The sequence below is a fragment of the Helicoverpa zea genome, chromosome 18 (assembly GCF_022581195.2).
Source record: "Helicoverpa zea isolate HzStark_Cry1AcR chromosome 18, ilHelZeax1.1, whole genome shotgun sequence".
NCBI classification, from domain to species: Eukaryota; Metazoa; Arthropoda; class Insecta; order Lepidoptera; family Noctuidae; genus Helicoverpa; species Helicoverpa zea.
Window position 1 is genome coordinate 4,506,760 of NC_061469.1, and position 14,707 is coordinate 4,521,466.

The window sequence follows — 14,707 nt, forward strand, 5'->3', positions numbered from 1 at the left end:
TTGAGCGCATGGTAACCTTTTTGAATTTTATATCACAGAAGGGAAATAACCGTTCGTTGTTTTTAATGCTGGCATAATTAATACGCTGATCACAGCCATTGAAAATCACCGTTAAACAATTTTGGCCTTCATTACAATGTGGCTAAGGTTGAATTTCGAATTAATTATCGGAAAAATTACAATATCGTAATTTTTTGGCATGAAGCTCAGCGCCTGTGTATTTTTTCTTCTTCTAATTACTCCCATTATGAATGATGTATGTAGGTAACAGAATTGAATTCAAATAGATTAATCAACTAATAATTTTAAATTTAAATTCCACAAGTAAGTATCTATGTAAGCAACCAAATTTTTTCTCTGTACTTCGGTAAAAACCAATGGACATCATCATGAACTTTCCCGTACAAGTTCTTCAAGTTCTCATTAAATTACAAAGATCGGATAACATGTAATACAAAAATTCTTACAACGTGATTTTTAAAATCTTCCTTAGTAATTTTGTTAAAGTAACTAAGTCTATCCTATTTATCTCACCCCAGTTAGTCAGGCTATAAATCTTCTAGTGGGTGTGAAGATATTTCTGATTTAAAGCTCTGTGTGCCGTGAAAAAGTTGCTTTTTATTACAGCCAGAAGTCAGCTATTAAAGAGTGATTCACTAAAAACTACCCATAACCTTTTATAAGGAAAGATTGATATAGGAATAGGATCAATACTTGTTCATCACAGTAGAAATGGACCTAATATGTAAAATTAAGCCACAATTGAGCAAGATGAAATTAAATAAGTCCCTTTTTTAGGGTTTTCTAGGTACCCAAAGGGTAAAACGGGACCTTGTTTTCGCTCCTCTGTCATTCCGTCTGTCATCAGGCTGTATCTCATGAACCGTGATAGTTAGAGAGCTGAAATTTTCACAGATGTATTTTTGTTGCCGCTTTAACAACAAATACTGAAAACTAGAATTAAATACATATTTTGGGGGGGCTCCCATACAAAAAACGTGATTTTATTATTCGTTTTCACACGGGTTCCGTTTTCGTGCGCGAGTCCGACTTGCACTTGGCTGTTTTTTTCTTTTAAGTCTTGCCCTAAATTACTCTTACACCAGAGTTCCGTATTTTCCACAAGCGTAGTAGTGAAACACACTTCAATAATATTCTAATGTTATTATCCTATAGGCACTCGCTAACAAGTTCGCTCCCAGACAATTTTTTTCGTTCCTGTTCTTGAGTATTTTTTCGCAATTTACATATTTCAGAAGGAACTCTTAAGACCTTCCCTTGAAGGGAGAAATCTTGTGTCAATTGACTTGATAATTTTAACATTTGTAACTGAAACGTATGCTATTCATTCTAAAAGAAATAGAATTCTTTTCTTTTTTTATTTTGAATGTACTATAATAATATGAATTTTACTAAATTGCCGCAAATACACAAAAACCTAGAAAGAGAAAAATATACCAACTTTGTGTTAACTTTTTAGAAGATTGAACTAAATATTTCCTTAAACTGTACATAAGTATGTCTAGACAGTGTTTTGTACAAATTCTATAAGTTCTTTGGTATGTTTATGTTGCAGATCGGTAATAGAAGATAACGCGGGTTGGCCCCAAAATTATAATGTGGACCAAATCGCGTCAGTCAGTCGAGGAGGCTCGTTACCTCGACCACCTTCTATAATTCCGTAAGTATTTCATCAATTAAGTATTAACTCCCTATATTTTGTTCAAAAATCTAATGTCTTGGTTCATGAAAACCTGTAAGAAAAGAGCGTTTTGAAGACCGCGCTTGCGACTGAGCCGGTGTTAAGGGTGTCTGTCTCTGACTGAATATTCCTACTTTGTGGACACCAATAGCAAAGACAAGTTGCATGCATGCCAAAATAAAATAAATATTTGCCAAATACAGCTTAAACTTAAAGCGTTCAAAATCTCTAGCGAAATCGATTTTGGAAGAACAAATCTAGTATTTTAGATCATAATTAATCCTACGGCAATATTAAATCACCATCGGGTTTTTTAATGACTCAATGCCAGATACGGACCAGTTCCCATTTTTAATAAAGGGTACAAATTAAACCTTGGCAGAGTCTTCAATATCCCTTCATTTTATTTTCCTTCTAAAAAAACCTTTGAACAACCTAGACTAGTGGAGGTTGTGATGTTTTCATTAAAGCGTGTAAATAAAATCATTCCTGTTTGTTTGCTTGAATATTTTTCCTATTACTTTACTCAAAGGAATTTCGTTGGTTTAGTAAAGTACCAAAATCTGATTAGGAAAGTTAATGATGTGTAACGTAAGCACAGGGCTTAGAACTTTTGTTCCTAACCAAAGCCGATAGCTAAAATCATTGTTGCCAAGTGAAAATACAATGAGGTATTGGCTTCGAAACTACGGGCTTCTACGCCGCTTCAGCTACATTTTAATCTATTTTACAGAATAGAAGAGGTAAATGCTGAAACACCAGTACATTTCAACATGTACTTTTTGAGTATATTCTGGATACCTTTCACTGATTTTTTAGGAAATATCGTGACGGTAAGGTGCCTATGTAAAGTCATGTGAAAATGTGGTTAGGTATTACTTAATAATAAACAGTGATAAGAGCATAATCTACAGAATTCACTTTTGTTTTTTTTTACTTTCTGTTATCACTTTGTAGGTACACTCAAAGACTTTTGCACTGAATCAAATAATGTTACGTTTTCTCCAATTCTAAGAAAATATCCAACGATAAATAAGATATCTGAAGTTCCTATTTCTTATACTTTTCATACCTAGATTTCAATGATTGAAATAATAAGCTCTGAATGACACTTCTTAGGTCCTCAGACGGACTTATAGAAATACGATTATATTTTTATTCCCCTGTCTGACCTTTCGATTATTTTTTTTTTTCTAAATAAACGAGTTGTAACAGAGGTGACCTTTAGTTGACCCTTTATTATAAAGCTCAGGCTATGGCAAGTTTTTAATTATTAGGTTTCTCTTTGCAGTGGAAAATCGATGTTTTTTCGTAATAATTAGTTCAAGCACGACCTTCAATAACTCGTAAACTATTGGCTTTACTTCTTTAAACTATGTCAGCCTATAAATTTCGATTTTTGATACACGATTCGTACTGTAAGTAGTTCGGTCAAGATGACCCTGACATCTGTAAAATTTCTGTAGCCGTTGATATCGCGATATGATTTAGTTCATAATACTGCACTTTTATTCTAATCCCAGTGTCTATTATTTTCTCAAATTAACATAATAATATACTTTAACGTCAAACCACTCTGAAGATGATATTTTATACAGGTCCTTACCTCATTCATCTTCGCATAGCTCATAACCTCAATACTTGACTCGTGAAGCATTTTATTTCTACCATCCCTTTGTGACGTCACACGTAAGGTCAGGGAAAGGTCAAGAGATGCATACGTACGTAGTGTAGTCTCATGAATCAATTGTACGGACGCTGACTCTTTTCTCTTCTTGAGTTTTCTGAGCAGCATTAATGGAAGAAGATATTTGACATTATTAAGTGGAATTCGAATTAGCTAATTGTATTGGCTTGTGACTCCAGTACACCACTGATATAATTATGTAGGTATTATTGTGATTGCAAGTATATGGGACTTTGGAAAAATGTTTCCAGGTTCGTTCATTAACTAGGGTTTCGTTTTAGATACTTTTTTGCTAATTCTTCTTGAAAAATATAGGGAAAAACTATGCCTCGCTAAAACTGAACAATACTTTTTTTTATAGCACTTTATGCACATTTTACACAATGGCGGACTTAACGCCTTAGGCGTTTTCTCCCAGTCTACCTTTACCTATTTACTTACGTATCGATATTTCGCTATAGGTAAAATTCAAATGATAATTTTGATATTTAATCTGCTATCAAAATAAAGCTTTCTGGCCTAAAAAAGTGACATATCTATTTTTATCTTCATTTTTTCTTACCTACTTATTTTATACTGCCACCATTTATTTGATTATTTCCTTCTACCAAGCAGACAAATGTTTTGGTAAAAAGGTCACTTGTGAAAATGGTGGAAAAAGTGAGAAAATTTTGTGTGTATGAGTGTGTGTGTGTGTGGGTGTGTGTCCGTGAGAGGACAAGAAGTGGGTAGATGTGTGGGTTGAAAGCTAACACAATGTTAAGTGGCCTGTATTAATTAGATAAGTACTGGTTTTGTTGTGTTTGCAGTTATACACCTGGGGTTTCAATTATTTACCATCACGTTGGGAAATACAATTTTCGCTAACATTTGAACAAATTCAAGGAGTTTCTTATGTGATCTACCAATCATTTCAGAGACCTATTTCTGTCAGGGAACAATTCGTTTCGAAAGTCGTTTCCCGACTATTTCATAAAATATGCGAACATAACATTTGCGTTTAAATTTATAACTTTCAAACATAACTGAATAATTTTTCTAATGAACTAAATTATAAGCTAAGCTAATAAACTAAAATAAACTCCAATTATGTTTACAGTTCATGCGTTTAATTGTTTTGCATGCATAATTTAGCAAATGAATATTAATCTGAGTCGAAATAAAGCTACAAATACGTCATGATAGGTACAAGAGTAGCATTTGACAATTCTGGCACGTTTCAGAGAATAATGCAGTCCTACTATATAATAACATTATATGTATGTGTATTTTACGTGCGAAAGTTACTGTCAAACGCTTTTTCAAACGACACTACTGACACCAGTAAGATTTGGATAAGAAAGACTAATTATGATTTCGCAAACAACATTTTATTAGTCACATAAACACTACTTAACTAACACATAGGATTCCAAATTCCAATTAGCCATTTAGTGCTCCCTACATAATCATAATTTTTCTAATACAGCATAACGCAATTTCCATGCTTTTAGGGCCCAGTCACACTAATGAGTGTCATGTGAATTAATGTATGTAATTACTGCCGCGGTCAGGAACATTGTCATGGGTAATGGATGCGGATGTGTTCAAGCATGCCCATCATAGAAATATTGATTGTACCGGGAATCGAACCCTGGACCACAGTTCGGCAGTGCGGGATAGTGACCATTGCGCCAACGAGGTTTTCAAGCATACTTCATATTCATTAGATAGCAACAAGAATTTGTTATTATTTGCCTTGAACATACATAAATATGTAGCTTGCAGCCTGAACAAAACACAGTCGACACTTTTTACACTGGTAATTTTTAACCTAAAGACAAATTGATATTTCGTGAACATAATTCTAGTTCTAAAGTTATTTAGCACATAAACAACACAAAACGCATAGAAAACAATCAACCACATTATATTTCCCTACACAATCATAATTTTTCAAATTTTTACCTCCATGCTTTTAGGGTCCAGTCTCACTAATGAGTGTCATGTGGATTAATGTATGTAATTACTGCCGCGGTCAGGAACATTGTCATGGGTAATGGATAAGGATGGACTCAGGCTTTATAAATCGAGGGTCCATCCGACTATGGGGCCTAAATTGCAGACCGTGGTTTCAAGCAATGGGGATATTAATTCTAATGTATGGAGTGTATATTTTAGTTAAAGTAAAATACTATATAACTTAAAAGTTAAAAATAAATGGAAAATACAGAAAAAAATATGAAAAAGTTTTCATTAGAAAGAAGCAGTATTTTTGTATTTTATGTTATTAATTCTTCTGTAACGTGTTTACCATGTACATAAATAAATACGGTCTATTTTCCATCTAGTCATATTGTGAGGAAGGTGAATATGAACGTGGACGGATATAGTGGATTGTGTGAAAGTAGATATGGTAAGAAAGAATGTTACTTGTGAGATGACGGCAGATAGAAGAGTATGGAAGGAGAAAACATGCTGCGCCGACCCCAAATAAAATTGGGATAAGGGCAGGAGGATGATGATATTTTCCATCTAGTGTTTGGTGGCACCTAAATTAGTATGTGAACCTAAAACAGTCATTATGTTTTTCTTTTTCTCGATAAGATCATCCAAATTATATTAATCCTACCTCCAATTTTTAGTTCAGTAAATATTACACCAGAAAATTGTAGGAAATATCTGAAAAATATCTTACATTTAGACTAAAATTCATATATATTACTTCCTGATAAATATTATTTTCAGATGCCCCGCTCACACGCCCATACCGCCGCCGCCCCCGCCACCCCCTCTCACCATACCACCCCACAGGTAATAATAGTATTTACTGTACTATTAATATCGATATTGGAATATAATTCCTCTAAAGAACATATTTTGTTTAAAATCTTGAAATTGTAACGCCCGTAACCACGAGCCCAAAACCTTTGGTTCACAAAAGCATGGTAAAATAAAAATGTGTACTCGTTGGTACGAGCCTACCGCTGGCATGTAACTAGACAATAGACGAAAATAATAAATTAACAATTCATGTTCCTACATCGCAAATAAATTAGTCAGTCAGTTCGTCAGTTGCAGAAAGATTCCATTAAAGTTAAAGCTTCTTTAAATCTATTGTTGACCCTTTCTTTGTTAACAAGATAAAAAGTCTTAGCAATAGAGTTAATTCAGCTTTAATTTTTATGGATATTTCTGCAACTGATGGAAAAAGTCGAAATATTTGACATATACGAAAATTATTTGAACTGAATTTTAACTACATAGTATGTATTATCATATTGCACCATTGCTTGCTTTAAGCATTATCACCTGCCAAATATTGTCTCAATCTCCAACATAATAGATATCCACTTACCTCATGCATATTGAGTCCGATACATCCTTTGTGCAGTTTCTATTGAGCCCCAATACTCGCTCAGATGCTTCCAATGTATTAGATTCTGGTCGAAAGTGAATAGGTACAATCATGATGCTATCTGGACAAATTCCAGTGGATTAAATTCAATATGAATTCTAGGCATAGTATAATATTGTAAGTGATTGATGACATGACAAGAGCGTTTAACTAACAATATTAAGATGAAAGACGTTTTCTCATAGGAATTTTTAAATGAATGGAAATACTAAATTGATTTAATATTCCTATAATTTAAGTGTTGTGAAGTTTATTTATCTTCAGATTCAAAATGTTGTTGATGATTTACTGTAGTTTACTCTGGTGTGTATTAAATTATGGGTTCCTTCTATCTGGCAGAATTTTATTTGGCCGAATTTTATTTGGCATAACACACTTGGCATAATTTTTTTTCAACGAATGTTTTTAAGGCATAAAAAATATTTAGCATAATTATTGTTTCACCGAATATTTATATGCCCGAATTTACAGTTGCATACTTTTAAGATGGCAGAATTTTATTTCGCATAATTGCTTTTGGCATAGTTAGAGTTTCGCATTATTTCGTTTCGCATAATGTATATTTTGAGAAACTATTATTTGGTATAATCTCATTTGGCGTACTATGAAGATGGAAGAATTTAATTTAGATTCAATTTATTTAGCAAATTGTCATTTATAACCTTCAATTAAAAACATTGTATTAAAAATTGAAGCTAGTAACGAAAACCAATCGCTGCAAAACCGACACCACGTAGTCTTGTCTGCCCTACCCCTAGAGTGCAATTCAAAACCGCGTAGGCGCGGAGGGGCGAGGCGGCCTGCGAGCTGAGGCGCAGGTAGTTTTAACGCTTGCCGACGCGGCTGAGGCTGGCCGGCTCGCCGGCCAGTAAGCCGAAGCTGCGGTGGTGAGCGTGAAAACCATCTGCGACGATAAGCTCGCATGGTACCGCCGGAGCCCCGCAGCGCCGGAGCCGTGACAGAAGCCATGCTTGCTCCATGTTGCATGCTTACTTCCATACTGCATGCCTGCTTGCATTCTGCATGCTTGAAATTCTGACTGACAACTTTCTGCTAAATGATGTTTCTACTATTTAAGTATTATGAATATGAAATTTATGCCAAAAGATGATTCTGCTTGCCAAAATTATGCGTTTTTAAATTATGCGAAATGAGTGTATGCCACACGATTTTCTGCGAAATGAAGGTTATGCCAACTGTTGGTATGCAAAATAAGATTATGCCATAAAAAGTTCTGCCATAAAGGGGGGACCCTTAAATTATATGGTGAGCTGCATGAAGCGTTACTAAAGCATATAGCAGCGTATAGCAGTTAATAAATATGTAATACTAGCTGGTGCCCGCGACTTCGTCTGCGCAGGTTTAGTATTTCGAACAATATGTTTACAAATTGTAGCCTATGTGTTATTCTGATGTATAAGCTATATTATTGTAAAGTTTCATTAAAATCCATTCAGTAGTTTTTGCGTGAAAGAGTAACAAACATCCATACATCCATACATACAAACTTTCGCGTTTATAATATTAGTAGGATAAGGCTAAGCTACATAAATATGTATGCGGAAAACGTGGTACCTATATTCCGGAAACCTGGAAAAAATCTTGCGAAAACTTCCCTTATTTATGTCTTAATAACTTAGTTTATGATATTTATGTGTGAAACGACAAGAAGACTAGATGTCTGTTTTCTTATATTAAATAAGTTTCCCTTTCAAAAATATAAGAGAGTTAGGAAATATAAACGTTTTTCTTAAACGTGATGATTTATTTTTTCTCATAAATGCGGAAAATAAATTGAGTGATATAACAAAGTGCTGTTGAATGTCTTATATAAATTCGGGATCTTATTATTTTTTGTGGGACAACAAATTATGGACGGCTTGGAGATAGTTGGTCTTGTCAAGTATAAATGCTGTATTACGAAATTAAATATGAACTGAAAGCTCATAATCACAAATTATTGTTTGTTGTTTTTATCTTGACTAACCTAGCTCTTATTTGCTACTTTTAACAATACCAGTACTGAGAGTACCTACTTTCAACTACTTATTCATTATTATAGGGTTCATTTTATAAGTTTCGATGAAATTCTAAAAAGAAACTTTAAGCTGCTAAAAGAGATGAATCATATGAATTTGGATCTTAACCCTAGATAGATAACCATATTTCACTGTACACTAAAGATAACCATACGTCGATTCGACGTGCGAATGTTTGAGTGAGCATATTTTAGATTATGTATATACTATGTTTATAAATGTGATATTATGTTTTAATATCTTTAATTATATGTTGATAAAATGAAAAACATTAGAGTTTATTTATATTTTTATAAGAAAAAAAAATTAAGTACAAAACAAGATAATTTTTACTTTTCGAAACATAAACGTTTAGCAATCTTTCCATCATCCTTATAATTTATTGTGTAAACTTTTAAAAATCATTTTTTTTTAATCTCTAGTATATAACAAATTAAAGTAAATCACAATTTTTATTCATTTTAGCATGCAAGGCACTTAGGGCAGGCGCTAGACTTGAGCTCTCCACAAATGAGATTTTTGCAGCTGTCGGACATTGTCTTTGTCATCCTTCTAATTTTTGAAGAACAAAAGGCACAATATTTCCTTTTTTTAGCTCAGGTACACCTTCATGTTGTGTGGGAGGTTTGGCTGGTCTTTTTGGCAGTATACTACTATTTATTTCTTTGATATTTATCGGCAAAGTGACCATTTTACGCCTTGTCTACATCCATGGGGTCATCAGGCTACCGCTAAGTTTATTCATAAAATCTCTACGACCCAGCGGTTTTTCTTTCTTACAAATCATATTATCAGCAGCAGATACTCTGCCACGTGTTCTGTCTTACTCGCCGTCCAAGGATGATCGCTTTTGCCACTGAGAATTTGACGCTATGGCATGACAATACAACTCGGCATAGTTAGCGAAGCACTTTCAGAAATTTCGGGGTTATTTCCAAACATGTCTTCAGCATCAGTGTTTCCCTTCACTGGTGCACTGTCTTCAAAGTCTTCTGCATCACTTTGTACTTCATCTTCTAATAAACAGTCATCAGTTTCACTGTCCGACACCTTAATCTCTTCATCGCTTGTTTCACGCAACAACCGACAGGTTGCTGCATCGTCTGCACGGTTTCGTGACGTCATAATGTAATTTTTATCGTGGCCTATAACAAGTAAAAAAAAAACGAATAAAAAACATGTAAATTTATGCTCAAAAAAAAGACAATAACACATTTTCCCAGCAACAAAAAACGAACACTAAAGATAACCATACGTCACTTCGACGTAAGGTAGGTAAATATTGACGAAAGTATTGCACTCACCGGGGCGATATGGGTATGTCCTACAAGCTCCGACGGCCGACTGAGTTGACAGGAACGGGCAGGATAATAACGCGAAAAACAAATGAGTTATAACGATTTTTCAAAATCGATTACGTCGTTTCGACGTAGGTTATCTATCTAGGGTTAACAATACCAAGCTGAAAACAAAAGCAAAAAAAGTGTCACAACTCAACATTCAACCATTTATTTGTACTTTTTCAGAACAAAACATGTATCCTTCGCTCGCTCCCACACTTTGACTACGTTTGACGATTCAGTGATGCCGGCCGCAGTCAGTGGCAACCGTTTCAGGAGAGACTGCGAAAGGCTCATCGACGGACGTGTTGTTAAGGTACGATTATAAAATTATAAATAAATTATTATTTAGCAACTAAAGCTTTTCATTGTTAAGAAAGTAAAAATTATAGAATAAAGGAAAAATATTGTTGAAACTTAAGATAATTGGACAGCCATGTTGCAAGACCTTAAAAACTCTTTGAGCGAAAATCAATAGCAAAATGCAAGTTCACTTTTTTAATGTCCCGATACTTTTTACACGCGCTGGGTTAGCTCAACTGTAAGCTATTTATCATCTTGTGCTGTGGGTGCTAACACAGCTGTTAGACTACATATTAACATATATATTTATAAACAGATAGGTACATATTAAAACACCCAGATCACAGCAAACACATATGCTCATCATAGAAATGTTGACGTACTTGGTGATCAATTTTCCTATTCATTTTGGACTAAAACAATGACAATAACATAACCATTTTTTTCTTACTTTTACAGCCAGAACCGAAGCCCTATTCAACGCTGCCGGTGATGTTCCAACCGTTCCCGCCATACCCGCAGTTCATGACGCAAGCTGCGCCCGCGCCGATTCACTACCCCCCGCCTATAACGCCGCACCCCTCCCACCAGCCCCCTCCCGTGCAGAGGCCCACGCAGACGGAACAACCTAAAGTAGTAGTATTAGGTAAGTACTAGATTTAGAAAGGTCCATATTATGGAAAACTAAATCACTACCGGAAATGCCATAGCGGAAAATTAAAATGCGGGTGTTCGGGAAACAAGGAAACGTTACTGTCTCAAAAAACTCGAATGTCTCATTAATTCAGTCGAAACTGATTATTTTGGTCCTACCCACCATCATTCGTACATTCGTATATATTTGTCTAGAAGAAGGCACCGGACCTACCTTATGGCATCACCGCTCATATATCCTTTCTCCGTGGGTCATACCAACATTATTTTATTAGTGATGGTAAAATGATAATTGTATTTATTTTCCAGATTCAATTAAGAAAGGAGTTATGAGAACTCAAGCTACGCAGACAGAAGTATGTTTAGGTAGAAAGCCATTGCCGCCAAATTACTTATCATTGAGCCCTCGAACTATCAAAAGGGTAAGTTCACATCTACTAAACATTAGATTTTCGTTTTAAAATGACTTGAACTGATCTTTTTAAGACTTCTTTGCACACAAAATATTGTTAGTTATATTTAAATAGGTTCAATTTTTATATTTTTTTCGTTACAGGTTAAAATGGTGGCAGCAGGCGTACAAACGAATGGGTATACTGTTGGGGTTCGAAGACTAACGAAATCATTCTCTGAAGTTGGTGGTGATAGACTAGCTGGTCGCGATTCACCTAGTGACATCGCTACCACTGTAGAAAGGTAGGATATATGTTAGCTAGAAATATTTAAATATTCTGAATTTTCTTTTTTCTTACTTTGTACCTTATTGTAGAGTTATACAGATTTTTATTTTCATGGAATTATTGTACAATATTTCCAGTTTCATCACTAGTGACCATGAAAAACTTCACAGAACCCAGTCAGAGGAACCACCTAGATCCCCTCGATCTCCAACAGCTATGATGATACCCTCGTCTCCACTGCAAAGAGGAGATTCAGATGACGTCACTACTTCATCAGTCAAATCTGTCGCTTCTTCATCACAAATCGACAAATCTTCTGAACTTAGCGCTTTGCAGAGACAAGCTCAGGAGTACTTTCAACAAAACTTCCAATTTATTCATGAGAGTGATAGAGATGATACTATAGATGATGATATCGAAAACATTGAAAAAAGCATGGCGTTAAACCGAAGAAACTTGGAATACCTTCAGCAAGAAATCGCTAAGCAAAGCAAAGGTGACAAATCACTAAGATCTATTCTATCTAAGAGTACTAGCGATGCTTCTCAAAAAACAGTAAATTCTTCGCACCCATTTTCAAAAACTTCGACGTTCCAATCGGAGCCTTCTACTGAAACTTCCGCCACCACAACTGATGATAGTGAAAAGAATGAAAGAGAAATAATAATAGACTTTGAACCAAGACCCGATGATGAGGCTATACCATTTACAACGCTGCGTAGGAAAAATAGAAGAATGTTGCAGAAAACTTTATCAGAGGGTGAAATTCTTTTAGATGTGTAAGTATCTTATGTCAATATACAAAAGGATAGTTTCGCAATAGATGTTGTTCTAACAAATAGTGCACCAATTGAGAACACAAAAATTCTCATAATACATATTTAACGATTATCCTAAGAACATTTTGCGTTATATTACAGACGAAAAACCGAATTGCAATCAAATGGTGATGGCATAAAAGATGCTCCCATAGTCATGTCTACAAGTCAAGAGAATATGACACGTGAAGACCGAGAAAGAGAAGCAATGTATACTCAGTATGTTGGTCAAAATTACAGTCAAACGCCCATAAAAGACGAAGGTATCTTCGGATTTGAACCCGATGGATCATTCAGGTAAATAAAAAGTAGTAAACTTTTTTACTGTTTGTACATAGATTATTATTAAAACACTATAGGAACTAGGCTCATTGCACATAACATCCACAAATACCATCCTCTGGATATAGGTCTTTCAACAGCATTCTCTTTCTATTTTCCAACATTCGATAACTGCCGTTAGTCTTGTGGCTTCAATTTTAAATGCTATGCTTCTATCAGCTCTCATTCATATTTCTTTCCATAGTTCTTCAGATGGAAATGCACCATATGAAGATTTTCATGAAAAATACATTAGTTACAAGCATGAACCATTTAGAAATCGAAGCGTAAGTTTTGAAGAAAAGACAGAAATTATAGTTGACAAGGACGAAATTCCTGAGAGCAGGTATGCACGCATCACAATTAGCTTTAAATTGTTTGTTTAGCAAATATTAGCAAAGCATCTTGAAACATAGCTATAGTTAAGCACTGTTCAGTTTGCCAGATTTCGCAATAAAGCATCCTCAAATTATCGTGCCAATTCTCCAATTCTCAAAACTCGTAAGGATCTATCATGAAACATTGCGTCCCCGAGATTGCACGTATATTCCGGGTATAATTGTATTTATTTGTTATTTATTTCAGTACTGCCAGATCAAGTCCAGGATCACCAGAACCAGTAACTGTGGAAGTTGATGTCGACCCAAAAGTAAAACGAGCAGTTATTTCCAATACTGTCACTACAATACTAACACCTCTAGACAAAGTTTCACCATGCGCCTCAAATGAATCTCTAACGGTGGATCAAAGCAGGTAGGCAGAAAACGAATCTTTTATTGTTAAATAATGCACCGTGCATTAAAAACATACATTTGTAGTCCTTCTTATTACAGGGACCATTCGGATGGTATGTGGAATGAATCTCAAACAACAGTATTGCAAGTCGATTCAGGTACAGAAAATGGGACTGTAATAAGGTAAATAAATTAGTTAATCAATATAAATACTTCAGAAATCTGACAATACTTAGGAATGTAATTTGATGATTTGTTTCATACATTTTTTAGTTCATCAGATCTTAGTTCTTTGGCTGCTTCTCCCGGAGCTTTAGCGCTGTTAACTCCAACTTCCAGAAGAAAACAATTGCTGCTGTTGCAACATCAACAGCGGTCGTCTTTAGATACAGATGCTTTGGACGAAGAATTTGATGCCTCTCAGGTACCAATTAATAACTATCCCGTTTAAATACTATTTAACATTGGCATAGCGTTATAACAACTTCATGTTTACAGAGCCAGTCACCAACATCGCCCAGAAATAAACTAGACACATCAAGTTCTAGTTCACAGGCTCGAGCATCGTTGTCGCCACCTGCAGTTGTCCCAAACATTTCACTGCCCATCACGAAGCAACCAACTATCTCAAAATCTATTTCCCCGATTGCACCTCCAAAAGTAAATCACACACCTGCCATTGCTATTACCCACCCAAGCCTGGACTTGGCTGACGTTCCATTTAAAAGAACGCCAAGTTTCATAAATAAAAAGCGAGAAAGAGCACTAAGTCCATCTAGAAGAAGAGATTTGCAAAAGAAAGCACAACAAAAAGAACCTAATGGCACGATACCTAGTCAGATAATAGAGTCACCATCTGAGCCACCTCTAGCTAAAGCAGCTAGCAGTGAAACAAGTTTGGCCAGAACTGACTCGGGTAAAATAAATACCACAGATGTATCAGAAAGTACAACAACTACCGAAGACTATGTAACAGCCAATTCTGATAGCTCTAAAAAAAGTAATAGCAAAAATCAAAACCAAAGTAAGTAT

General features: G+C 35.2%; 1 protein-coding gene and 1 long non-coding RNA gene across 2 annotated transcripts in view; one reads left to right on the forward strand and one right to left on the reverse strand.

The window, feature by feature from the left end:
• The window catches only part of LOC124639115, a 53,347-nt gene that overhangs the window by 25,225 nt on the left and 13,415 nt on the right, over positions 1 to 14,707 (forward strand). Inside the window, exons 7-19 of the mRNA XM_047176346.1 lie at positions 1,577 to 1,681; positions 6,117 to 6,182; positions 10,352 to 10,481; positions 10,928 to 11,114; positions 11,432 to 11,544; positions 11,679 to 11,818; positions 11,940 to 12,581; positions 12,723 to 12,917; positions 13,147 to 13,287; positions 13,527 to 13,694; positions 13,775 to 13,858; positions 13,949 to 14,099; positions 14,174 to 14,699. Of these exons, the coding sequence (XP_047032302.1) occupies positions 1,577 to 1,681; positions 6,117 to 6,182; positions 10,352 to 10,481; positions 10,928 to 11,114; positions 11,432 to 11,544; positions 11,679 to 11,818; positions 11,940 to 12,581; positions 12,723 to 12,917; positions 13,147 to 13,287; positions 13,527 to 13,694; positions 13,775 to 13,858; positions 13,949 to 14,099; positions 14,174 to 14,699 (2,648 nt within the window). The remainder of the gene's footprint in view (positions 1 to 1,576; positions 1,682 to 6,116; positions 6,183 to 10,351; positions 10,482 to 10,927; positions 11,115 to 11,431; positions 11,545 to 11,678; positions 11,819 to 11,939; positions 12,582 to 12,722; positions 12,918 to 13,146; positions 13,288 to 13,526; positions 13,695 to 13,774; positions 13,859 to 13,948; positions 14,100 to 14,173; positions 14,700 to 14,707) is intronic.
• LOC124638989 lies at positions 9,103 to 10,267 on the reverse strand. Its single transcript, XR_006985427.1, has 2 exons — positions 10,130 to 10,267; positions 9,103 to 9,970 (listed from the first exon to the last, which is right to left on the reverse strand). It is a non-coding gene; the product is annotated as an uncharacterized LOC124638989 (long non-coding RNA).